This window comes from Drosophila simulans, chromosome 2L (assembly GCF_016746395.2).
Source record: "Drosophila simulans strain w501 chromosome 2L, Prin_Dsim_3.1, whole genome shotgun sequence".
NCBI classification, from domain to species: Eukaryota; Metazoa; Arthropoda; class Insecta; order Diptera; family Drosophilidae; genus Drosophila; species Drosophila simulans.
The window spans coordinates 6,386,396-6,411,420 of record NC_052520.2 but is presented as its reverse complement, the minus strand read 5'-3'; the positions used below and the strand labels follow the sequence as shown (position 1 = coordinate 6,411,420).

General features: G+C 47.3%; 5 protein-coding genes across 9 annotated transcripts in view; 3 read left to right on the top strand and 2 right to left on the bottom strand.

Annotated features, from left to right (window-relative positions):
* Positions 1–222: 222 nt before the first annotated feature.
* Positions 223–3,748, top strand: LOC6731211 (peroxisomal acyl-coenzyme A oxidase 3). Of its 2 annotated transcripts, XM_016178895.2 has the most exons (9): positions 223–772; positions 939–1,098; positions 1,250–1,384; positions 1,447–1,937; positions 2,014–2,491; positions 2,556–2,826; positions 2,891–3,045; positions 3,112–3,402; positions 3,461–3,748. In XM_016178895.2, exons 1-9 carry the CDS (start codon positions 753–755, stop codon positions 3,569–3,571), a joined length of 2,112 nt encoding a protein of 703 aa, XP_016023753.1. In that variant the 5' UTR covers positions 223–752; the 3' UTR covers positions 3,572–3,748. The 2 variants fall into 2 exon arrangements, with proteins under 2 accessions (XP_016023753.1, XP_016023754.1); XM_016178896.2 differs by lacking the exon at positions 223–772 and having other exon boundaries at positions 798–1,098.
* A 367-nt stretch (positions 3,749–4,115) lies between these two features.
* Positions 4,116–6,273, bottom strand: LOC6731210 (protein adenylyltransferase Fic). Of its 2 annotated transcripts, XM_002078333.4 has the most exons (3): positions 5,087–6,270; positions 4,823–5,026; positions 4,116–4,763 (listed from the first exon to the last, which is right to left on the bottom strand). In XM_002078333.4, exons 1-3 carry the CDS (start codon positions 5,965–5,967, stop codon positions 4,370–4,372), a joined length of 1,479 nt encoding a protein of 492 aa, XP_002078369.2. In that variant the 5' UTR covers positions 5,968–6,270; the 3' UTR covers positions 4,116–4,369. The 2 variants fall into 2 exon arrangements, with proteins under 2 accessions (XP_002078369.2, XP_039148893.1); XM_039292959.2 differs by lacking the exon at positions 4,116–4,763 and having other exon boundaries at positions 4,905–5,026; positions 5,083–6,273.
* Positions 6,274–7,282: 1,009 nt separating this feature from the next.
* On the top strand, positions 7,283–15,504 carry LOC6731209 (tiggrin). The gene is made up of 6 exons (XM_016178897.3): positions 7,283–7,492; positions 8,101–8,361; positions 8,729–12,000; positions 12,063–13,022; positions 13,090–15,117; positions 15,179–15,504. The coding sequence occupies exons 2-6, from the start codon at positions 8,112–8,114 to the stop codon at positions 15,239–15,241; spliced, it is 6,573 nt and encodes a 2,190-aa protein (XP_016023752.1). The 5' UTR covers positions 7,283–7,492; positions 8,101–8,111; the 3' UTR covers positions 15,242–15,504.
* LOC6731208 lies at positions 15,342–18,040 on the bottom strand. 2 transcript variants are annotated; one of them, XM_039291130.2, is made up of 3 exons: positions 17,468–18,040; positions 16,933–17,139; positions 15,342–16,876 (listed from the first exon to the last, which is right to left on the bottom strand). In XM_039291130.2, the coding sequence occupies exons 1-3, from the start codon at positions 17,620–17,622 to the stop codon at positions 16,228–16,230; spliced, it is 1,011 nt and encodes a 336-aa protein (XP_039147064.1). In that variant the 5' UTR covers positions 17,623–18,040; the 3' UTR covers positions 15,342–16,227. The 2 variants fall into 2 exon arrangements, with proteins under 2 accessions (XP_039147064.1, XP_002078367.1); XM_002078331.4 differs by having other exon boundaries at positions 16,933–17,118; positions 17,468–18,032.
* Positions 18,041–18,930: 890 nt separating this feature from the next.
* The window catches only part of LOC6731206 (neurotrimin), a 33,725-nt gene continuing 27,630 nt past the window's right edge, over positions 18,931–25,025 (top strand). For both annotated transcript variants that reach the window (XM_016178899.3, XM_016178898.3), the window contains exons 1-2: positions 18,931–19,462; positions 21,752–22,062. In XM_016178899.3, coding sequence (XP_016023750.1) covers positions 21,924–22,062 — 139 coding nt within the window. In that variant the 5' untranslated portion in view covers positions 18,931–19,462; positions 21,752–21,923. The remainder of the gene's footprint in view (positions 19,463–21,751; positions 22,063–25,025) is intronic.

The window sequence follows — 25,025 nt, the reverse complement described above, 5'->3', positions numbered from 1 at the left end:
CTGGTCAACTATAATAATTAAAATCGAATTTAGAACCCATGAATCTTTTGATATTTTAAACGTGGATTGTCATGTTTTTTTTTTTTTATATATTGTAATGTTTTTATATAACAAAATAGATAAAATTAGGTGAGCAAATTACTCGTTTCTTATAAAAAAGATATTCAAATTACGCGCCATTTTTTAGACCAAGTATTTCAGCCCTGGCTGCATTAATCAAGTCTGGCAACGCCACCTGTTACAAGATTTTGGGAAAACAATGAATTTCATTGTAATATTAAAGATAATTAAACTTAAATTCAATGAATATTAGCAGAGCTTTAAAAATTGTACATTTTATATTTATATAACACGGTTCTTCCTCATGGCTTAAGTCACGTCAATCCATGTTATCTTGCATGGTGAAAAACTGGGTTAAAATTGTTTATGTTTATCGCGCTTGTTGTTGGCTGATAGGAAATTAAAGCAATGTTTTTGGCAGCGAAAACTCCGAAACCCGCAGGCAGCACCCACCACCTGCACGGGCCGCCCTAATCCCGCATTCTCCTAGGGCCCGTATCTTATCCGCGGCGGATGCAAACCACTAAAAGGCGACTTGGCCATGAAGTGCGGATAAGCGGATTCCTTCTTATCGCCGCTGGCCATTGGACATTGGCTATTTTACCAATAATAGTTACGAGTGCCTGGACTTTCAAGCATTTCGCGCCTAGCATTCGAAGCAGCCAGACCAGTCGCTAGAATCGAACTCCAACATGGTTGCATTGAGCACAAAGTAAGTACCCCTGCCCCACATCGCCTCCACTCGCGACCACAGCGTCTACCAATCCAACATTCCACCAAGAGCCAGTTCTCTGGGCAATGGCGAGCGGAGAAGGCGATGGCGATGGTGACCAAAACGGTCTGAATTCACTACTAACCGCACTGGGCGACTATTACAGCGGCCGCCGGGAGGAGAAGGCTGTAGCCAACATCTACGATGACAAACGGATCTTTCCCGACTTCCGTAGCGGACCTTTGGAAGAGTACCGTGAGCGGGCTAGCTTCTGCTACAAGCGCATGAACGTGGTGCTCGAGGGCGAGGATCACATACGGCTGAAGGTTCGTTACCATTTCCAGTTTGTTACATATGTACATGGTCAGCGGGGTCGAAGTGCAGACTATCGGAGCTGCAGGCCGCAAGCTGCCTAATCGCCGCCCGTTTCTTATCTGCACACTTGAGTAACTCGTTTACATGCCGCTCCGTTTTTAGCACAAGGTGTGGCAATGGATGGAGCAGCACCCCGACTACCAGCGGGAGCCCGGATCCGATCTGGAACGCACCCGGGAAATGGCCAACAAGCGGCAGCATCTTTTGTGGGAGCAACAGTTCTACGGCGTCAACGAGGTAGGATGCGTTACGTTCTCCTAAAAGTGTGTGGCTGCTTAAATCTCCTGTCTTTCTTTCAGTACCTGGGAACCCCGCATCTTCTGCTTGCTTTCGGACAGGCCATCTTCAGCTACGACTTCAGCACTTCGGTCAAGTTCGGCCTGTCAACTGGCATGTTCCCCAGCACGCTGGTCTCCAACGGTTCTGGCCGCCTGGGCAAGTATGTGGCCAAGATCGCGGACAACCGCATTCTGGGCGCCTACGCTCTCACTGAGATTTCTCACGGCACCAACGCGCTCGGCATGCGCACCCGTGCCACCTACGATGTGAAAAGGGAGGAGTTTATCATCCACACGCCAGACTTCGAGGCGGCCAAGTGTTGGGTCGGTAATCTAGGCAAGACCTGCACGCACGCAATCGTCTACGCCCAGCTGTACGTGCCGGATGACAAGCACCAGGGCCTGCAGGCCTTCCTTGTTCCCATTCGGGACGAGCGTACCTTGCTTCCATTCCCCGGCGTAACCGTCGGCGATATGGGCGAAAAGATCGGTCTCAATGGCATTGATAACGGGCAAGTACTTTCTCCTATCAGTTGATAAAACTAATCAACAGCAACAGCAATAATTTCGATTTGTTTGTCATTGCAGATTTGTGATGTTCAACCAGTATCGTATCCCTAAGGCAAATCTGCTGTCCAAGACCGGTGACATCGATGCACAGGGCAACTACACCAGTAAAATTAAGGACGAGCGTAAGCGCCTTGGCGCCTCCTTGGGTGCCCTGTCCGTGGGTCGCGTCAATATCACTGCTATCACCTATGTGGCTCTGAGCAAGGCTGTGACAATTGCCACTCGCTATGCGGCCAGCAGACGCCAGTTCGGTCCTACCAACAGCCCGGCGGAGTGGCCCGTGATCGAGTATCAGTCACAGCAATACCGACTAATCCCCCACTTGGCCACCACAATCGCCTTGCGGGTGGCCACACTCTGGATAGGCAAAGAGAACGTGGATTTGACCATGAAGGGTTTCACTGGCGAGGACACGTCGCAGGCGGGCATGGAGATCCATGCGATCTCATCTGCACTCAAGCCAGTGGCCACTTGGGCAGCCAGGGATGGCATCCAGGTATGAATGCTTTATATATATATATAACCACTATTACTTATCAGTTATATTGTTTTAATCTCAGGAGTGCCGCGAGGCCTGTGGCGGCCATGGCTACCTTAAGTCTTCCGGCTTGGGCGAACTTCGCAACGACAACGATGCCAACTGCACCTATGAGGGCGAGAACAACACGCTCATCCAGCAAGCGTCCAATTGGTTGATCAGTCTGCGACGCAACAATGCCGACTTCGTGGCAGTTTCTCCATTGGAGACTGTGTCCTTCCTCAAGGATATGGACACAATTCTGCAAAGCAAGGGTCAGGAGCACACTCCTGCCCAAGTTTTGGATCCGCTCAGTGAGTATTTCTTAGTTATGCAAATATAAGAAAATAGTAACACGCTTTTATTGCACTTCTATAGATCTACTTAATGCCCTTAACTGGCTTACCGTCTGGCAACTGGATACGACGGTGAAACGAGTTGAGGAACAGCAGCGCGAAGGAAAGGATGCGTTTGAGACGAGGAACAACATCCAGGTCTTTGCCGCCCAGAAGCTCTCTGTTATTTACGGCGAGGTATGATGACAACCCTTCAATCCCCCAAACTAAATAGAAAATTAAACAAGTTTAAAATTTTTTTAGCGCACCATCTACTACGTGTTCTATAAGTTTGTAATTGGTCTGCCCGATTCTGCTGAGAAGAAGGTGCTGCAGCAGGTGCTCTCCTTCTATGGCGCCCATCTGGTCACAAAGTACTCCGCTGCTTTCTACCGCGGTGGCTACTTCCGCGAAAACTCCAACCAACTGGAGCTGTACGAGCAGGGCATCCTGGCACTGCTTCCCCTGCTGAAGAACGAAGCCATTGCCCTGGTGGATGCCATTGCTCCCACAGACTTTATTCTGAACTCTCCTCTGGGCATGAGCGATGGAAACGTGAGTGATCTCCTATAAGCAACTGCAACTCTTACTAAAGATTCTATCCCCTTCGCAGGTCTACCAGCATCTGCAGCGCACGATTGTCTCCACTCCAGGTGTCTACGAGCGTCCTCATTGGTGGCGTGATGTTACCTACAAGGATTACCTTAAGCGCGCCAAATTGTAGGCTTACAGAAGGAAGCATTCACATTCGGACAAGTGCATTATTAATGTTAAGTTTTTCAAAGTTATTCTGATAAATCACAGTATGATATTTGTTACGCACACAGCTCTACCTACAAGCTCTACCCATTGCGGTTTTGCCAAGAAATATACTCTACTCGGTGCTTAAACTGACTCCTAATCGCCTTGACTTTTGTTAAAATGTATTTTGACCTGTTCTAATAATTTATTTAAATAGCTAAAGGGGGAAAAATTTTGGTCGCTGTTTAAATGCTTAGTTATGTGCCACGACGTGATCTTAAAGGCGTCGCGTCGATGACGTGAAACCATTTAATAATCTAATTAAATTGGCATATGATAAGCTGATAATAATATTGATAGCCGGAATTTTCTAATCGAAAATAAGTGTGTACGCCTGAAATAGAAATGCGTTGTCCAGCAGCGTCGCCATAAACATTTTCCGGCGATAAAAAGTAGACCCAATTTCGAGTAATCAAACCTTTAGCATAATAGTCTAATATTAAAGGGTATATAAATACTTATAGACGTATGTGTTTTATAGGATATGTAATTCTATAAAAATCGTACTAAATATTAGGACACGTTAGTTGTATTGTGCATTATGTACAATTTTTGGTTGTCTTTTAGCTTAAATATGATCACAGTATTACATCGTTATTTTTCTTCACTAAAGCCATCTACTCATGTAGATAAATCGGAGTTTACAATAATTTACAGAATATAGCACAAACATATAAATAATAAATTAAAGAATTGTCTAATATCAATGCATCTAGATGGGTCACGGTATATCTCCAGACCCGGATTCGTAGAATTCTAATATCGATGACCTTTGTGCCACGTTGGGAGACTGCATTTGAGCCAGACGCTCACCAGCCTCGCTTTCCGTCTGGATGAGCATAGGGATCTGTTGCGGCAGATCGCTGGTGGCCCACAGATAAAGGTCTAGCGTCTTCTCCGTGCAGTCAGCGATGAACCGCACAAAGGGGCGAATGTCGCCCTCGTTGGCTAACTTGAGGAAGTGGTAGTACTTGCTACGCTGCTGCTTTGGAATTATCACTGGCGGGTAGCCTGCTCGCATCAACAGCGTGTTCATCAGCAGACGTGAGGTGCGTCCGTTTCCATCGACGAATGGGTGAATGTGGACCAACTTGTAGTGGGCAAGGGCTGCATAGCTGAAGGGAGGCAGTAACATTTGAGATTATTCTTTCTTGGAAAGCTATTTAATACTCACTTGACAGGATGTAGTGTACTACTGTGCTCCGAGTTTAGCCACCGTTCGAAACGCTGCATCAACAGCGCGAGATCGCCGGGACCTGGCGGTATGTGACCTCCAACATACACCTGGTTACGTCGGAACTCGCCACCTTCAATTGGGTCCACATGCCCCAGAACTCTGCGATGCAGCTCGAGGATGTCCTTAATAGTGATATCAATTCTGTGAACAATTTAGATAGATTGTTTCAAACTGCCTAACTATATCGAATTTCCAACTTACTTTTGCACCAAGCTAGCGTTTATGTACTTCATAGCCAGATCCATGCCCAAGATCTCGTTGTGCTCGTCAATGGATTTGCCGTCTACGGCCATGCGGGTCTCTAGGATAGACCGCGTCTGGGCCAGCGTCATGGTATTGCCCTCAATGCCTACTGAGTGGTAAATGTGCTGGAAGTAGGCTTCTTTCTTTGCCCGTCGCAGAGCTCCGTTGGACTCGTGAATGGCGGAGAGGGCGTCTCGTTTGGAGTCCAGCGATTCGAGGCGGCGTTCGTCCAGGCTCTGCACCACGTCTGCCGTGCGCTGACGGTTGGCTAGTGCCTCGGAGTTGCTCGGGCTGATGGTCAGAGCCTGAAAGTAGTACTGATCCGCCAGCACGATGTTGCGCTGGTTGTGCTCAAGGAACTCGCCGTAGCGCAGCAGGACTTCCGGGTGTCGCGGCGCCAGAGCGAGGGCGTGTTCGAATAGTCGTGCCGCCTTGTCATCCTTTCCCGCCAGGTACAAGTCCTGGGCCATTCGCAGGGCCCCCAGCGCCTCCTTGATGTTCGTCTGCTCCGCCTCCGTGTAGCTGGCGCCGACACTGTCGCTGACGCTCTTGTCGTAGAACTCCTTGAATGCATTCAGCTCCTCCACGGAGTACAGTGCGAACTCGTCCCGCGTCTGCAGGTAGTGGGCGGTGGGTAGATGATGTAGTTGTCGTAGTTTCCAGACCAGATTTGTGGAGCTCAGGGCATGAAACGTCCAGGCCGCCAGGCTGCCAGCGACGAAGAGCAGTACGAGGCGGTAGAGGCGGGCAGGCTTCGGATTTTGTGCCTTACAGAGTGGCGGATTCACCTGCTCTTGCTGCTGAGCAGGTGGACTCGGTGGCTCTGCTTCCGTGCACATGACCAGTGCTTTATGTTCCTTTGTGTTTCACGCGAATTTTGAATACTTGACACGCCAGGTACATGTTACGTTGAGTCCAAACGCTGGAAGACGCGTGGCCAAAATTGTTTATCTGCAATATTGCAGTTGTTGCTGTTTGACTTCTAGCACCACGTACTTGCTTCTTCTTCTTCTTATTTACGTGTGACCGTTTCTGATACAAATCCCAACGACATCCACAGTGGAACGGTGGACTTGGGAACGTAGTGGATGTTATTTTTGAATTCAAATTTTAAAACAAAAACCAATAAGTCTCGTAACAAATAAAAAATAACAAACAAATGAAAGCTTAAATAGAAAAAAATAGAAAATCCTAACAACATGTAACTGTAAAAATATAAACAGATTATTCGGAGTTGTTTTGAAAATATAGAATAATCTATCTCAGAAATTATAGAAATATGTTTGGTGTTTAACACCCGCAAAAAGATAAATTATTTTGTTTCACTTTTATGGGCCGATTATTGTTTGTTTGTTCGTATTAATTTCATTTAATACTCATTTAAGTTTGCTATCTTTAAAACTCTTGCGTCAACTGATGCGACCTATCCAATCTATCTCACAAACTAAAACGAAATAAATAATGCAAAATCGCCATAAAGATAGCTCACTAAAAAAGCCCTCTTCTTTTTTTAAAACTATGATATGAAGTTCTACAAAGCATAGTTGTACTTCCACCTCTCATTCGCAGAAACCATTCTTGTTCTTCGGATGGGGAAGCCCACCAAATCCGTCAAGTCATTGTGGTCGAATTTCCAAACAATCCAATAAACAGTATCATTCTAATCAGCGGACAGAACTAATATCTGGCAGATACCCGAGTCTTGCCGAATTAGACTGAAATAGAGCCTAAGGTCACCAGATATTTGCATATTTCTACCTAACTGCCTTGAATCACTTGGAGTACCCAAATCCGTGTTCTACCCTCGAGTCATGTAAAGAGCGCCTCATGAGATCACGCATTTGCTGGCTATTTCGATCTAATGCGATCGGATGCAGGCGAAATAAAAGTGCTCGGAGAGCAAATGACCGACCGACCGGCTCGTGAATCATGTGTATGTATGAGGTCATGGCGAGATTCATTCATTAATTCCACTCGCTTGGAGCAATGACGTAGTAATCGATTCTTCTTCTGATATTAACCATGTATGTGGAGCCGGTGGGTCCATACCCGTTAGATTATGTCGTAGCCGTGATGATAACCCGACTCATATGCTCTCGCCTGCTGATAATGCTGCTCCGCATAACGCAGCCTCTCGCGCCAAGCGATCTTTCCATAAAAGCTCCGTGCTGGGAACTCAGCTGTCAGTTGCTGTTCGACAGCGCCACAAGGCGCAGCGGTTTCCCCTCGACTCGGAAAGATTTCGGTAGTGCCCAGTGATTAGGGCTTAACCCACAAAGTGTCCTGAATCCCATCCAATCAATTGATAATTGTGTAAAGTACTCAAAGTGTTAATTGAGTTTCCGCTGAAAAGTGATTAGAACTGTAAGTCATTACAGCAGCATAATTTGTCTGTTTACTACACGTTCGTTAGATCGGGATAGAAAGAACTTGGGAAAATATTTAAAAATAAATAGCGACAGCCTGCAGGGGCCCAAGAAATGTGTTCCAGAAATAAGCAATACTATATTTTGGGAAAATGCATGTGTGACCCATTTGGGGAGACGTCTTCTGTGGGGCCCTGAAATCGAAAGTTACACGTCGCCAAGTCCATGGGACTTATCAACCTAAACCGGATGAAAAGGGAATTCGGGGCCACATACATTAGTCTAATTGTTGTCAAAAAAACAAATACAAAAAAATAAGACCCAAAGTGGGCAGTGAGCTTCGAATAAGAGTGATTTTTTCATGGGCTGATACCGGGCAGTGCGCGCATTATCGCCCGATTAACCTTTTCGACCCACAAGTCCGGAGCCGATGCGATAATCTTGAGTTACGGTCTGAACTAGATTCGACATCCTCCCCTTATCAACGCCGAAAATACACGACTACTTGGGCTTAAAAAAGTGATCCCGAAAACCCTGAGAAAGCCCTATGTTCTATGAAATTCGTGAATGACATGGTTGTTTTTTTTTTGTTCTGCTCGTTTGCAGCGCATCACAGGATGAGGGCTCTGGGCGGGCTCACCCTGCTTCTGGCGGTGGCCATCTGTCAGGGCTACGAGACTTATCAGCGCTCCAGTTACAGATCCAGCTCGTCGTCGTCCTACGGAGGTGGACAGACGGTGCCACAACTCAATTCGTTCGCCTCCGCCCACTACCATGAGGTGCGGGAGCTGGCCAACCAACTGAAGCAGAAGTTCAACGTCCTCTCGCAAGGATCAAGCAACATTGGCTACACATCCCCCTGGAGTGGTGAGTTTAAATTAACTTAAAAGGATATTAGACTATAAAAAAAAATTATATAAAGTGTATGGGTAAAAGCTATGAAAGATTCATGTTAATCTGATTATTGAAAGCCATAGGGTAAATTTCGGATTGGAGGCACAGTATGAGCAATGACATCATGCTTAGTCAGTGAATCGTATTTATGAACTAAGTATGAACTAAGACAATCTACTTGTATATTTATACCAAAATTGATCATCTGAGTATCTTCTTCAAAGATCTTAAATCAATTTTCTTATGATATTCGTAATAGTTTTATCCAAAAGTAGATCAACATTTGGTTTCTCTGACTTCCTTATCTTCGAAAAGCCTCTAACCGATTCTGGTTCTTCAGCTTCTATTTTAGACCTTAGCGGAAAGAGCGCCCTCCAGCTGGACCAACTGAGTACTGAGATCAGCCGGCAGCTGGTGCAGGATATGCGCCAAGGCATAACCAACTACCATACCATTGCGCAGCCCAACTTCTTCGAGGCAAAGGCCGCCGAGCTGCTCGAGCGATCTTCCGGAGCGGAGAGTGCTAGTGTGCAACAGACAGTGGGTCTGGGTCCCTATCAACCCGTGGACTTGAGCGGATTCGATGAGGTGAAGAACTATGCCTATCCCGCTGAGGTGAAGGTCATCGACGGCAAGACCTACGTGGTGCACCGCAACTGCACCGAGGCCACAAAGTTGTCGGGCTACGGAGGTTCTGCCCAGCTCAACTCCGGATTCCTTGGCCACCAGCAGACGTCGCTCCCACTTAGCAGCACCACCACCACCATCACGCGCAAGAAGACCATCCATGACTGGGTGAGGGAGAACATGGAACCAAGTGTCGTTGGCTACAACTCGGTGGTCAATTTGGATGGCCAGCTGAGAAACAGTGCCCTCAACCAGATGGTTCCCCTGTCACCGGGTGCCAGTTCGACTGTGGTCTTTCACCGATTCAACAAAACAATCACCACGAATCCGGACGGAACCCGCTCCGTAGGAGGATCTGAGTCACAGCAGCGCTGGCAGGACGGCAAGTTGGTGTTCGACCAACAGCAACCCTTTGGCCAGACCACGATCCCGCGGGACGAGCAATGGAAGCGCGAGGAGCGCGAGAGGCTCTTCTGGTATTTGACCACGCCGCAGCGACTGGACGACTGGCAGCAGCAGCAGGAGGAGCGCCTACTGGGCGTGGTGCAGCGCTACCAGGTGAGCCTACCCGTGCTCAAGGAGTTCCACCGCCGCGAACTGGCCCGCTACCAAGCCTTGTTGGGTCAGTATCAGTCGCGTGTTCAGGACTCGAGTAGCTGGCAGAGGCAGGAGCGCGGTCGCCTGGACTGGTTGATTCACCAGAACGGCTTCACCGCCCAGGACATCGAGCGGTGGCAGAACGAGAACGCACGTAAGCTGGCCGAGGCGGCACAGCAGCATGGCATTAGCCAGAACCAACTGCAGCAGTTCCAGCGCGAGGAGTTGCAACGTCTGTATGTTCACTTCAACCAGGTGAACGAGTCTCTGGCTCCGCAGGTGCCGACGGTGCCCCAAACCACCTACAACTACCAATCGTCGAGCTCGCTGACCGAGGACAACACCAAGGAGCAACAGCGTCTGGAGGAGCTGATTCGTCAGCACAACGCCACAATTGCCGCACTCCAGAACTCCATCAAGACCGACCAACAGCGACTGAAGAACCTTTCGATCAAGTACCAGGGTGACATGCAAAGCCAAACACAGTGGCTTCGCGGCGAGGTGGCCCGCATCGGTGACCTGATTAAGGAGCAGAACGAGCAGGTTTCCAAGATCACCGCGTGGCAGAGCTCGGAGCGCTCCCGCCTCGAGAACATTCTGTTGCAGCACCGCGGCTCCGTGGAGGAAGTGCAGCAGCGTATAAACATGGACCGTAACTACCTGCAGAACCTAGCTACCAAGTACCAGGTAAGCGTGGAGGAGCTGGAGAAGTGGCAGAAGGAGGAACTGGAGCGCCTTCAGGTGCGCGGACAGCAGCAGCTGGAGGAACACATCAAGGACTGGCAGATCAGCGTGAGCAGCAACCTGCGTGACATTGCCACTCAGAACCAGCTGACCATTGAGGAGTTCCAGAACTACATCATCAACGACCGCAGCCACCTGGAAGAGATGGCGCGTCTGTATAAGGTAAAGGTGGAGGAGATCGAGCAGTGGATCAAGAGCGAATTGAAGAAGTTCCAGTCGGAGGGTCTGCTCAAGGGAGTGGAGCAGGAGTTGATCCAGTGGCAGCAGAAGGAACGGGAACGTCTCCAGGCCATTGTGCAACAGAACTCTTTGACGGTGGAGCAGCTGGAGGTGAGGATCAAGAATGATCAGGACCACTTCTTCAAGCTGGCCGACAAGTACAAGATCAATGTCGAGGACATTCAGGATTGGCTGAAGAAGGAGCTGCTGCGCCTCCAAAGCGAGGGTCTGGTCAAGGCGGAAACCCTTAAAGAGTGGCAACAGCAGGAGCGCGCCCAGATCTCGTTGCTTGTGCAGCAGAACAAGTACTCGCTGGACGAGTTCGAGCGCAAGATGCTGGCCGACCGGGCACGTCTCCAGGAGCTCTCCAACACCTACAACGTAAAGGTGTCCGAGATAGAGCAGTGGATAAAGTCCGAGGGCGATCGTCTCCAGCACGAGGGACAGCTGCGAATGGAGTCCCAGCTGAACAACTGGCAGAAGATCGAGCGACAACGCCTGCTCGATTTGATCAACAAGAACAACCTGTCCATCGAGGAGATCGAGTCGAAGATCAGCAAGGATCAGACCCATCTCTACAGCTTGGCTCAACAGCACCAGGTGCGCGTCGAGGAGATCGAGCAGTGGATAAGGCAGCAGATTCAGAAGCTGCAGGACCAGGGCCTGATTGAGATGCAGAAGCTGAAGAACTGGCAGCTGGAGTGGCGTGGCAATCTAACGAACATGGTACAGGATCGCGACTTCACCGTGGAGGAGTTCCACAAGTGGCTGCTCAAGGATCGCGAGCAGCTGCAGAGCCTGGCCATGCAGCACAACGTGCAGATCGAGGAGATCGAGCAGTTTGTCAAGAAGGAGGAGCAGCGCTTCATCGGAATGGGTCTGCTCAAGCCCAGCGAGAAGCTGACCAACTGGCAGGAGGTGGAGCGACTGCATCTGAAGAACCTGGCCCAGCAACAGTACAAGTCCACGGAGCAACTGGAGGCTCGTCTCAGGCAAGATCGGGAGCTGCTCGAGCGCCTGGCCCGTCAGTACAGCGTCCAGGTGGAGGAGATCGAGAGCTGGATGAAGCAGGAGCTGGCGCGTATGCGTGACGAGGGTCAGCTTCAGATCGACAACCTGACCTCCTGGCAGCTGGCCGAGCGCGAGCGCCTGGAGGCCCTCATCAAGCAGAACAAACAGTGGAGCGCCGAGGAACTTAGGGCCGAGCTGGAGAAGGATCGCGAGCACATGCAGACCATGGCCTTCCAGTACCACACCTCGGTGGAGGAGATCGAGAAGTGGCTCCAGAGCGAAATCGAGCGACTCAAGCAGCAGGGCAAGCTCAACATCGAGCAGCTCACCGCCTGGCAGCGCACCGAGCAGCAGCGCATCCTGTCGCTGCTCCAGCAGCACTCCAACATCACCTTGGAGCAGTTCCAAGCCAAGGTTAGAATCAATCTTATATTTTATACTAATATACTTCTCGACTAACCACCTTTCAATTGCAGGTCCACAACGATCGACGTTTCCTGATGAACCTTGCCGAACAGCACCACGTCCACATTGAGGAAGTGGACAACTACGTGAAGCAGGTGATCGAGGATCTACGCAAGAACGGACAGTTTGAGATCGAGCAACTGCAAACGTGGCAGAGAGTGGAGCGCGACTACATCAAGAGCCTGATCTCGGAGTACAAGAACAGTCTATCTACGGCGGAGTACGAGGAGAAACTGCTGGCGGATCGTGCCCATCTGAAGCATCTTGCCGATCAGTACCGCATAAATGTGGAGCAGATCGAGGAGTGGATGATTGCGGAACTGAAGCGTCTGCGCGGCAGCACTGAGGAAACCTTGAAGAGCCTCAGCGCCTGGCAGGTGTCCGAGTTGGAGCGCCTGCAGAACTTGGTCAAGCAGCAGAACCACCTGACCTTCGTGGAGTTCGAGATGGAGCTGAACCAGGAACGCGACCGTCTGCAGAAGCTGGCCAACCAGTATTCCGTCAACGTTGTGGAGATCGAGGAGTGGCTTCGCCAGCAGCTGATCAACCTGCGCACCACAGGCCAGGCTAAGGTCGAGAATCTGAGCAAGTGGCAGGTGGAGGAGCAGCAGCGCCTGATAGAGATGCTCCTGAAGAAGCAGCAGGAGATGCCCTACGAGCAGGTGGAGCGAGAGCTGACCCAGGATCACGCCCGCCTCCAGAGCCTTTCCCAAACGCATCACGTGGACATCGACCATGTGGACCACTGGCTGCGGGAGGAGCTGCGTCGTCTGCAGAGCTCAGGCCTCGTCCAGATCGAGCAGCAGACCCAGTGGCAGCAGAAGATCAGCAACGGATTCAACAACTGGCTGGAGCAACAGCGCAATGGAGCCAGCTACCAGGACTTCGTGGACTTCCTGAAGCGCGACAAGCAGCGCATGGATGGCATTGCCACCGACTACCATGTCACTGTGGAGCAGGTCGAGAAATGGGTAAGGCTAGACGAGATTACACATCGGTAACGATTCAAATCTTAAGATTTTATTTTTAACATTTTAGGTTCAAAAAGAAGCCGCCCGACTTTCGCTCATCGGAGTGATTGAACGACCGGAGAACAACTTGAAGTACGAGGATATTAGCAACATATGGGTTGGAGACCAGACTGATTCCTGGAAGAACGAGTTGGTGACGCGTTTGCGCACCGTGACCCGTCAGCGACCCTTCACCCGGCAGGAGTTCGAGAGCTACCTGATCCGCAACAAGCCAATCTTCGAACAGATCGCACGCCAGTACCATGTGACCATCGAGGACATCCACCTGTGGCTGGACCAGAGCGCCAAGAGCGAGGGCCTGGTCACCTCTGAGTGGCAAGCCAAGGAGCGGCTGCACATCGACAACCTGATCCACCAGCAGCTGCGCAAGCAGCAGAGGTGGACCATCGAGGAGCTGGAGCTTCGGCTGAACAACGACCAGAAGCACTTGCAGGATGCAGTCGCCCAGTACCATGTCACCGTGGAAGAGTTGAAGGTGTGGTACAAGGACGAGCTCAACCGACTGCTGGAGCAGCGCAGAATCGATCGTGGTTCAGGCATCTCCTGGCAGAACATTGAATCGCAACACATCTACCTGACGATTGTGAACAACCCGGGCATCAGTAGGCAGGCTCTGGAGAACCGACTATTCCGTGACGTCCACGTGCGAGCCTCGCAGTACCAAATCACCGTCGAGGAGCTGCGACAGTTCATTCTCAGCCAGCTGCGTCGATTCTCGGACATGGGTTTGATCGCAGACAATGGACGACAGGCTAACAACTGGCACGACCAGGAGCGAAAGCGACTGCGCGAAGTGGTCAAGGGTGTGGTAATCACCGAGCAGGAGCTGCTCGATTTCATCTCGCAGGACACGAGCTTCCAGACGCAACTGGCCCAGTCCTACCAGGTGGGCCTCGAGCAGTTGGCGCCCGTCCAACGCATATTCATCGGCAACTTGGCGCGCGAACAGTTGCTGGAGCAGCGTCGCCTGAACCATCTGACCACCTGGCAGCAGCGGGAACGTGACCGCCTCTACGAGTTCATCGGCAATCAGAACATGACGCAGACGGAGCTGAAGACCTGGCAGATCCAGGACTCCAAACTGCTGGCGGAATTTGCGAAGAGGTACGACATCTCGGTGCAGCAGCTTTCGGATTGGCAGAAGCAGGAGCTCGCCCGTATCAACCAGTTGGCCAGGTACTACGGCATGTCCCAGAGCGATCTTCAGCAATTCCGTGAGGGTGAGCTTCGCCAGCTGGCGTACATCAATCACCGCCAGCTACTGTCCGCCGCCGAGGCCCAGAAGTGGGAGAAGCGTCATCAGTGGACTCTGAGTCGTCTCCAGAGTCGCTATGGCAAGTTCGGCCAAGAGCTGGTCGCCTGGCGCCGCACGCTCTACCTGCTGAGCCAGGGACTCATCGACCTGCCCGCGGACAGCGGTTCCAATGGCGGTTATGTGGTGGATGCAGGAAGCACCAATGCCACTGCTGTCTACAAACCAATATTCTCCAAGGATCGCGGTGACCAGCCGCCCCACACTTACGATGAATCCTTTGTCGAGGGTGACGAGCCGGGACTGGAGGGCGAGACCGCCCGTCCCAGACCACCAAATCCCGCACCCATTGTGTCCACACCAACGCCTCCGATTCCCTACTCTCGTGGTGGACCGTCTGGTGGCTACGAGTACCGACGCCAGGACTACACCTTTAACGTGCCAGTGGGCTCAGCCTCTGCCTCGGCTAGCGGCGGACCCACCGGCTCCTCAGCCAGTGCAAGCGCAAGCTTAGGAAAGTGGAACCGGGCTTCTGGGGACGAGCCCTTGCAACAGGAAGTGGATCTCGGCCAGCAGCAGCAAATTGAGGAGCTGGGATGGAACGAAAAGCTGGAGGATCTTGGGCAGCAGACGCAAGTCGAGGACACGGACTGGAACCAGCAGGCAGAGGATCTCGGCCAGCAGCAGCAGGTTCAGGTTGAGGATGACCTCCACTTCGACCAGACGCAGGGTCACGGCACCAGCAGCAGCAGCAGGAGTCAACCCCTGCAGCAAGCAACGAAGGTAAGTGATCAAGGATTTGAGGATTTAATATAAGAGACTAATGATGATAATCTCCCAACAGGTGGAGGTGGAAGCCACTTCGGAGCCGTCGTTCTGGGAAAAGCTGAAGGGGAAGCTCGGCTAGAGGCCAAACCAAATAACTGCCATTCACCAACGGACTGTTGTTAGTCCGAACTAAAAAGTTACTACCCGAGAGGAAAACTCTCAACTAATACAAATCTTAATATTTTCTACAAATCTTTCTTTAATCCTCTTAGTTTAAGACACAAATAAATGACATTTACTGTGCAGCGAAAATAGTTAACGTACTTAAATACTAGTATGTAGTCTATGGAGAGTAACATTCAATTTTCAAAATAAATCTTTGGTATCAGTTAAATTTAAAAATTTACAAAATATTTTTCTATACGTTTTCCAAGAAACTATCAACAAAAACTTAACGCAATACAGCAGCAATTACACTGATAAAAAGATTGGGCGGTTTTTGTGTTATTTACTAATTAAAAGGGCATCTGGTCTATAAAGTTTTAAGTAGCTTAAGTACTATAATTTTCAAGTAGGTGCGATTCTATAGACTAGTTTTAAAAATGTAACGAAGTCACTTATATAGTGCTCTGATAAGCTCTTAACGAACGCATTTTCATTTTTTGATTCGGATTTAATCCAAAAAGCACAATTTTGGAGCAGAAAGTAAATATATTGCATTTTTCACTAAACCTAAATGTTTCGGTATAAATCTCTGCAATAAAAATCCTTTTGAAGCCCTTAAAGTTCACATATATAAATAGTTATAGAATAGACAATTGTATGGCTAATAATGCAAACTATTTGCTTGATATATCTGTTGATTTTATAGGAATCATCTTGAGTTTAGGATATTATTTGAGTACTTAAACTTTTGAACTCGGATCGGACTTAGACTAGGCACTTAAATTTCATAACTTATTAACCATCTATGTGTCTTATACCAGGTGCAATCATTACATAAATGAAATTAGATATATCTATTTAGTTCTTATGCTTATCTATTGCAAGTCCTCTTTTCATTAACTATGTACACCTCTTAACCTAATACTATGTGCATGATAGGTCGTCTTAAAGTGATTCCAATCAACTTACATGGGCCTCCAGCTGGGAGTCGCCAGCGAAGTGCGTTGCCCGGAACTGAAGGCCCTCGGTGAGCTCCTCGACTGCAGCTGATTCCATGCTAAGTCCATCGCCAGTCTCCTGCAGCACATGATGCTTCAATTGTTCGATCTGATGCAGCAACTTGAGCGTTCTATCATCCAGATTGTCATCCTCCAGGCGCAGCTGACGCTGCTGCTCCCGCTCCTCGTCCACATCCCATTCGAGCGATTCTGGCGTGGATATGTGCGACCAGGAGTTTTGCGTGGACGAGCAGCATGAGTTCCGCGTGAGCGAACCTCCGTGGCGCTGGCAACTCAGCCTGGCCTGGCGCGCCATGTGTCGTCCTTGGCTGGTGGCCATCGCATTGGCTGCCGCCAGCTGATCCAGGGAGGCGTAGCGAGGCTTTGGCGGCGTTGGTGGCAACTCCTTGGGCACCTGCTGGCACTGGAACTGATACTGCCGCAGCTGCGAGTACTCATGCTCCCACTCGAGGTCCAAGGAGGAGCTGGCCCGTGAGTTGGCCATGCGCTGGTAGGCTCCAAGTCCCATCTCCGTCTCCCGGCTGGGCGTGGTCTGGGCGTTGAGCAACTTGCCGGCGTCCAGGTTCTGCATCTGAATGTCCGCCATGGCGCTGCAAGGATTGAGTTGGTTTTATTTCTAGGAAGCACCTTACGAGACTAAACATACGTGGTCGGCAACTTGGCGTAGCTGGGCTGCTGTTCCCAGTACTTGTCCAGGAAGCTGGGGCACTGCTGCCTTCTCTTGAGCCGCAGGATGCGGTAGATGAATCCGCTCCGTTGGCAGCGCTGCCTGGTGGTCCTCGATAAGAGCTCTGCCTCTGGATCCTGTCGTCCTGCAGATCTGTTCTTTCGCCTGGAAGACGATAGATAAGACCTGTTATTAAAGATGTTTTTAATAATTTAAATATTAATAATTTTTAAGTAAGTTTTTATGCACAAAAAGCTTCTGTTAACTCTTGAAGAATATCATATATAACTAGTGTTTACTGTTTTCGGATTTGGTTGCAGTAACTACCCACTTGGGCGGGAAGCCCGCCCGTGGCACATTGTTTTGTGGCAACCAGCGGGCGTTGCATAGTTTTAGGCTGTTGACCCCCGACTAGCCAATTCCACCACGTGCTTAGCCAGTATTGATTGGTCAACGGATTTGCGCGCGAACAAAAGTCAGCGGAGTTGAGCTTCCACTTATTGGCCGCACTCACCAGAGCCAGCTGTTGGCCACCCAGGACGTGGGGGGAGTTGTCAGTGAAGACGAGGTCGAGGAAGTCGAGTGGGTGGTGGAGTCGGACGTTGAGGTGCAGGCGGAGTGGGCGGGTGCGGCGGCAGCTGTGGCACAGCTGCCAAGGCATGAACCCATGGAGAAGGGGCTGCTCCTGCCGCTGCTACAAGATCCTTGGTGGGTTCGATGCGGCTGCACTTGGCATTTCACGTCACTTTTTCGCCAGCCAGGCGCCACATTTCACTACGCTCGGGTCAAGGCTCCGCGGTGATGGCCCCTTCCCGTGGGCTTTCCGATTACCGTTTTGACTCCGGAGCCCCTTTCAACGCAACTCCACACACTCCGCGGCACAGCGCGTAACTGTTTTTCATGCGCCGAGTGCGTCGACGTCTGTGGGTGACGGTGACGCCCCCACGCTTGCTTGGCGAAATGCTCCGTAAGCCTAGTGACGGAGTTTCTGTTTGGCCCTGCAGCAGATGGGTGGTGGGTGGCGGCCACCTTTGAGAGTCAGCTGTTCCGACTGAGTGTTGTGGCTTTCGCGTTTTGCGCTGTCAAGTTGCTAAAGTCAACAGGAGAGCAAAGCGTCTTGTGACAGGAGCTTTCGCCACTACTTAAAGCTTCGACGGACGCTCAAAGTTAATGAATTCGGCACCTAGCGCTTTCGACTAACAGTAGCTTTATCAGGGGTAATAACGGGAAATGTAAGGGCTTACAGGACCAAAATGCTGAAGCTTTGCTTGGGGTGTACAATGGGAAATGTTAAGCCTTGCAGGATCAAATCATGTGAGCTTTGATAGGGGTTATAAAGGGAAATGTAGAGCAAAGAAACCAAGTTCTTTTCTAAATTTCTCTTTGATGAAGTTTGTGTTGCAGCATCCGCATCTTAAGACAGCGATGTTAACAGCCAGCTAAAGAAGTTTTGCCTTTTGAACTCTGACATTTATGGTCACAGAACTTGGAAATGCACACAGTCCCTAGCTGCAGATGTGTTAAAGTGCTAAGATATTATTCCATTATGCCCGCTCAAAGACCAAGTAACAAATGTTCAATGATTAGCGAAGATGAAAAACATGTTTTCACTGTAAGACAGATGAGGGAGTTCGAGGGATAATTCAAAAATGCTTACACAAGTGATACGCCCTGCTCTATTAAGTTCAGAAAGAAATAATATGTTTCTTTATTTATCTCACATGTGCACATACTAATACTGGAAATTCTGCGACCTTTGACTTTTCTCACACTTTATATCTCACATGATGAACATAAAATTTAACTCGCCGCGTTAGTACATTAAAACACTCGACGGATCGTTGGGTTGTTCGCTGTTTTCGGGGCTGTTAGCAGCAGAAAGTGCTGTTGGCTCTGCAGCCAGGGCCATAAACATATGTAAGCTAACATAAATCACGGCCAACCGCAACATTTGTTTATCTTTTTAACATGCCGCAGCCGAAGTGAATCGCACGACGGGATGCTGCTGCCAGTGTGAAATCGGCTGTCGTTTCGTTCGGTTGTCGTCAGTCCGCGGTACCGCATCTCCGTATCCGCAGTCGCAATCGCTTTTGAAACCCGAACCGGAATCGGTAACGGTATCAGAACCAGAATCGGTTTCGTTAGACGTGCGGACGTGGTCTTTCTTATTTGCACTGGCCAAATAGTTAAAAATAGTATTTTCGATTGGCATTAGTGGCGAATGGTTGTTGTAAATCAACTGCTGTGAGTGCTTTTATTCGATAGCCCATATCCCCCCCATCCATGCCATTTATGCACCTCCGCTGCCCACCGGAGGAGCTGCTGGTTTTGTGACGGCGTCTGTGTGTCTGCCGCGTGGTCCCCTAATTTAGTTATGTTGCAAAAACGGAGAACGGCAGAGGGAAACATGAAAATCCGTTGTTATGTTGTCTCGCTGCTCTATTTATAAATTGATTTGCTGATTCCTGCCGACATCTGACGCTCCATCCAGCAGCCAGACATTGCCACGGTGAGTTATTAGTTTCTGGAAGCAGGGCGACATCGGATGGGGAACGAAGATGCAGATGGGCACCATTGAATAGTGAGTTCGCAGGATGCCCTGTTTAGGGAGCTGCATCTCTCACAAAAGGATCCTTCCGAATTGGTTTACATCTGCTGGGAGGAGCTGTGCAGGCAATTGATTGCACTGTGAATGTTTCATTAGGCGGCTTACAAAATAATCCGAATTGTATGCAAATCTAACTTCGAATTTAATGTTCTTTATGTTTCCATTTATGACACTAAGTACGTTTCAAAGCAGCAAATGCGTTGCAGATTATTGTTTTACATGGCCAATGGCATCCTCGAAAAGACCAATATCTACTTGTTTAAATTAAACAACCCCCTGTCTTTATTTCCCACTTAAATTGTGCGTTCCAGCTCCCGCGGCACAGTCTGACTCAGATATTTATATATCTTCCTGACGGCCGTCTACGTGGTGGCAATGTGCACCGAAGTGCAAAAGCCGGCTACTATATATGTAAACAAACGCGCAGAAATCTGCCATGATTGTCCGATCGAAAAGATTAATATACCGTGGAATGAAATCGTTTTAAGAGGTAATACGAATTTACGATGCTGCGTTTGCGGTTAGTGTGAAATTCAAGTTTTATGTTCACTTCAGTAATAAATAAACACAATCGTCATTAAAGAGTTAGCTCTCAAGATCGAATCCTTTGGGTGACACAAGCACTTAGTTAAATTCCCTGTGCTGTAGAAAAGAAAAGAAATAATAATTATAATTAAATAATTAATTTCATTTGGATTGATTAATTCGGTTCGGTGTGATTTTAGTGCAGAAAGGTTTGGTTTCTTCTGCTACTTCCTATATACGTACTTTTACCCGAAGAATTCGTAAGGAGATTCCTGCGCCACGGGCTTGTTGCTATTATTCGTTATTCATTTTTGCGTGTGAAAGGAAATGTAAATTGATTTATTATGCAAAAGCGAGTAAATGCTCCCTAGGAGACGGAAAGACAGAGCAGAAGTCAGACTGGCGGAGCATTCACCGCTGGCTCCTTTTCATCATGCGGCAACATCACTTCGAAGATGTGGGAAATATCCTTTCTGTCTGCGGGGCACAAACATCGCTGTTTACAATGATTTAAATGCATTACGAATTCACGGTCCATTTACATTTCGCGGTTAGTTCTATGGAGCCAACAATTGTCGCCGCGTGAAAATACACCCGACAATACATTTTGGTATACCAAACTATCACGTATTTATGTCATTCATACAATAATACACATTTTTGGCCATCAGTTGGTGATTTTCAATATACTTTAATACTACAGCTTTTATGTTTGAAGTTATGCTCATCGATCAGGTGAACTTTGCTTAAATTAAAAAAAAAAATGTTTTATAAAAAAAATTGGTTTGCATATAATCTTTGATTCTAGATAGTTGAAATTTGTTCACTACATCTTCCTCAGCACAATGTTCAAAATCTTTGTTTAGATATCACACCCAAAATGAATGTTAAGTCGCCCGGCTTAGAAATCAATTAAGTTTGCAATTCGGTTTCAATAACCCTTACTTAATGGAAAATCCACAACAGCTGTCCCCAAGGAGGCATTCTAATTGAAATGCATTCATATTGCAATAGAATGAAGAAATTGACGAGACTGGAAGGACCTCCATGGGTTTACTTGACTGCCGTAGCCGGAGTGTAAAACAACAGCTGACAGAGCAAATTGCTTTTCGCTTATGACACGAGCAGGAATTAAAAACAAGGAAAAAACTCTTCTATGCATGCATGCAGGAAAACAACCACGGAAAGGAAGCTGATAATTCTGATGGTGGCGATAACGTAGTCCCTGGCATTTGAATGGACATCAAGGGCGGAGTTCAGGGCTCGCCTCTGCTCTGATATCATCGTAATCCTGATCCTGTTTATTGAAACCCCTTTAATCGCTGAAAAACAATGCAAGCGAGATGTGGATCTGGTTAAAATGGCTCATAAAAATCTTAGGCATACAAAATTGTGTGTCCGTTCGTCTGTCCGTATGTCCTTATAAATTTGAAAGCTTAGATTAAAGTATGGTTATAATCAAAGAGCTGTGTAAAGGGTATCGGATAGTTGTGCAACACGACCATAGGGCTCCTTCTTTGTGGTAAATGGAAAATTGAGAAATAACAAATTGAATGTACACTTAAGCCTAAAAGCATGGAGCCGTGTATAATTTCACTCTTTTGATTAATATTTTGATTAATAATGGCAACCTATAATTTCTCCTCATATTTCCATATGTTTCAGGGGTGCATAAAAGCCAATCGCAATTAAACGTAGATCGATTACGAAAGCAAACACACCATGAGCCTGAATATACTGTAATGCTACACAATATTTGTACGCAATAAATAATTAAGTTTTCTTAATTGAAAAGCTAAATAACGCTAACAAAAAGTGGCATCAAACTTCGAACAAAATGGCATACCACCTCGAAGGTATTTCTTCGATTCTGTATGTGGGCCTTGGTTGCCTGATTGCCTCGTCTGTGGCACTAAGTACAGATACCGGAAGTGAAGGCAACGCCGGTAACGTCGGTGGCTCAACCCTAAATAATGGTGAGTAAAAATAATATTTAGGACATTAATGTTATCCTTTATTACAATTATATCAGGAAGGTTTGACGCGTGTTAAAATTATACTTCATTCTATAGCAAACAATATAGTTAAAATATTTGCATCCGATTGCTCTTTTTTGGGGTTTTTAAATGCAGGGAACGAAAATAATAAGTATTTGTATTAATCAAATAAATGGACCTAATATTTGCAATCATCATTCTCTTTTCATTTTGTAATTTATCTGGTCAAGTGAAATAATGGTGCACTAAGCTTTATTAAATTACTGGTAAATAATGATGATTGTTATTTAAAATGATGCAAACAATTCGAATTTTATCATTATCAGATATTCTGCGATATTTATTTATAATAATAAGGGTTTTATAGTAAATAGCATGGTCCACATATTTATTACTTTTAGTGTATATTATGTTTGTTGGGGATTGTGTGATTTGGCTCGGGTTCAGCCATATTATGTAAACATATCATTTAAGAATGAAAGTACATTAAACATAAAACGCTTCGTTTGATTCGAAATGCTCGTAAAAGGAGCGCGAAAAAATGTAAAAGAACAAATAGTCGAATAATTCTGCACAACCTGCTTCTCGAGTTTGCGGCCTGCAAATGTAATTTTCATTAACGTTATTAATATTTTCATTGCTCAGTATTTTACGTAGCATACTTCCTTTCCCACTTTAAATACCCCAGAACCGCCCGCTGGTGGGACTTTCATTGGAATAATAACTTTATTATGACGCGTGTTGTTGTTGGCTTAAAATTTTCATGGCTTAATAATTGCTCATTTCACTTGCAGCTGCCTTTTGTTTGGATTTTATTATATTTGTTGTTATTGTTGTTAACAATTATGAGGGCACTTAAATAAATTTTATTGCTGTCTGCCTTTATTTGTTCAACGACGCCTACTTGAACTTCTTCGCCCCGCGTTGGGCGCCACACAAATGAAATTGACAATTATACGGTGACCTTTCCCGCAATCCCCCACCCCTGGTTCAGTAGTTAACCAGGAAAATGACAAACGAGCGAACCCAAAACTTTTGTACGCCATTTATTAGCTTGAAAAGTTTCCTGGTGTGATTCTGATTTAGCTTCCAGCGAGCAAATCAACTTAAATCATTTTGCTTCGGAGCAAAGACGATTAAGCATTGTGATGCGGGGTGTGTCGGAACTAATGAAGTTAGCCAAAAGGAGTAAGTGTAGTTAGTGTTCCAAGGACAAAGTAACCAATCGTTTAGTAAAACACGTTTATTTCACTAATTGGTAATTATTTTTATGCGAAAAACTAAATTCCATATTCAAATCTGCGGAACTAACTATCGCTACCTGATAATCAGCTTGATTTATGTGAGTGCCAAGGGCGAAAATCATTCCTCGGCCACGACGGCGTACAGGCAACATCATTAATCTCCGCATAACGCCCATGCGGGATGCTGCCCCTTTGGCCCATTGGGTCGTTGGCCCACTGGGCACCAGACATCGGAGGTTGGCCCGGATCGGCTGACCTTCGTCCAATAATTCAATGCTCGGCGGCCCACAGAAGACAAGAATGCGTGCTAATTGCTAATCAAGGCGGATAAGCGGCGGGAATGACCACAGACCACGTCCTACCAGCATTACCCATTATGAGGCCGAGTAAAAATCATTCTGTTTATATTGCCTTGCGGTGGAGCAAGGAAGGGGGGCACTTGAAGGATATATTTCAACCCTATCTATGTGTAGCTTCAAAGTATAATTTCCTAAGCCTAAGTTGTTGAAGGTAAGCGCTCTCCATTAGATAATGATGCCCCCCATCAGCAAGGATTTTTAAAAAATATTTGATTTCCATTAATGAATTTTCTATTGTGATTTGTATGCTAGTTTGCTTGAATTGCCCACAAAATACATGCTTTTTTAATTTATTTTTTACCCCATTATATAGCTGGCTAAAGCCGTAAAGGCAGTGGCAGCCTCAATTTGCCTGGGATTATGAGGTGTTTGTTGGTGTAGAATGTATCCTTTTGAATCTACTATGTGTCGGGTAATGTCCTGCGTCCAGCTGACAAATGATCTCCTGCTTATGGAAATGGCTTAGTGTGGCTTGTGCTTTATCTGTCATCTGGCGTTATAATGGGTTCTACGTCGCTTCCCCCAAACTCACCTATTTCAGCACGGAAATGTTTCGGGGTAGTAGGCTGCTAAACATAGTTCAACAACCTCTTGACTTTGAGTAATTTCTTATGTTTCCTTTCCTCTGACATTGATTTGGATCATCCCTCAGAGCTGTCTTTTTTCACACGTCATCAAATGACTCATGTACATTCACTTTCGCAGGCCCTTTGTTTAAATGTGACATTACATAATGATACACGACACTTAACTCGGAGGGCTTTCAATGTGGTTTTATTGTTTTTCCCATTTTCTAGGTCAATGAGGATTAGGTTACAAGTGTGATGTGACTGTGTCGCCACTTGAATTATAAGATGTCTTTAATTTATATGGGCATAGTAGAGCTGTAACTGTTTTGATAGTAAAAGATTTCGATAACGACAAATAAAAATTGATTACAAGGCTCAGTTGAATCATGCTTGAGCTTAAAATAACAAATAATAAATAACCAAATCCCATAACTGCCAAAAGTAATGTTTTCGGTTTATTTTTTAATAATTGATATTGCGAATTGCAAAGTTTGTTTCACTTATTCTCACTTGTTGCTCACTCTGGAAGGACTTTTTGGACGCACTACACTCCACGAAACAAGCTTCAGCACCTTATTGATTCCGTAGCCTCTACGTAAACAGTTTGACACTTTGGTTTTGGCACTTTGACAAGCCACGTCGGAAAAAAGTTGCACCTGAAATATTTATGAAAATGTTTCTGACACGTTTTTAATAAGGTTTGTTTCCCCAAACTTCGCATTCCGTTGCTAGCTGCTGTTGGCTGCTGCTCGCTGCTCTGGCTGCGTTTG

Coding starts and splice junctions, on each gene's coding strand:
- LOC6731208 (XM_039291130.2), bottom strand. CDS start 17,622: ATGGGTTCATGCCTTGGCAGCTGTGCCACAGCTGCCGCCGCACCCGCC. Junction 17,140..17,467: donor GTGGCCAACAGCTGGCTCTG/GTGAGTGCGGCC, acceptor CTTTAATAACAG/GTCTTATCTATCGTCTTCCA. Junction 16,877..16,932: donor TACGCCAAGTTGCCGACCAC/GTATGTTTAGTC, acceptor CAATCCTTGCAG/CGCCATGGCGGACATTCAGA.
- LOC6731209 (XM_016178897.3), top strand. CDS start 8,112: ATGAGGGCTCTGGGCGGGCTCACCCTGCTTCTGGCGGTGGCCATCTGT. Junction 8,362..8,728: donor CTACACATCCCCCTGGAGTG/GTGAGTTTAAAT, acceptor CTGGTTCTTCAG/CTTCTATTTTAGACCTTAGC. Junction 12,001..12,062: donor TGGAGCAGTTCCAAGCCAAG/GTTAGAATCAAT, acceptor TTTCAATTGCAG/GTCCACAACGATCGACGTTT.
- LOC6731211 (XM_016178896.2), top strand. CDS start 859: ATGGCGAGCGGAGAAGGCGATGGCGATGGTGACCAAAACGGTCTGAAT. Junction 1,099..1,249: donor AGGATCACATACGGCTGAAG/GTTCGTTACCAT, acceptor CTCCGTTTTTAG/CACAAGGTGTGGCAATGGAT. Junction 3,046..3,111: donor TCTCTGTTATTTACGGCGAG/GTATGATGACAA, acceptor AAATTTTTTTAG/CGCACCATCTACTACGTGTT.
- LOC6731210 (XM_002078333.4), bottom strand. CDS start 5,967: ATGTGCACGGAAGCAGAGCCACCGAGTCCACCTGCTCAGCAGCAAGAG. Junction 5,027..5,086: donor AACGCTAGCTTGGTGCAAAA/GTAAGTTGGAAA, acceptor AATTGTTCACAG/AATTGATATCACTATTAAGG. Junction 4,764..4,822: donor AGTACACTACATCCTGTCAA/GTGAGTATTAAA, acceptor GCCTCCCTTCAG/CTATGCAGCCCTTGCCCACT.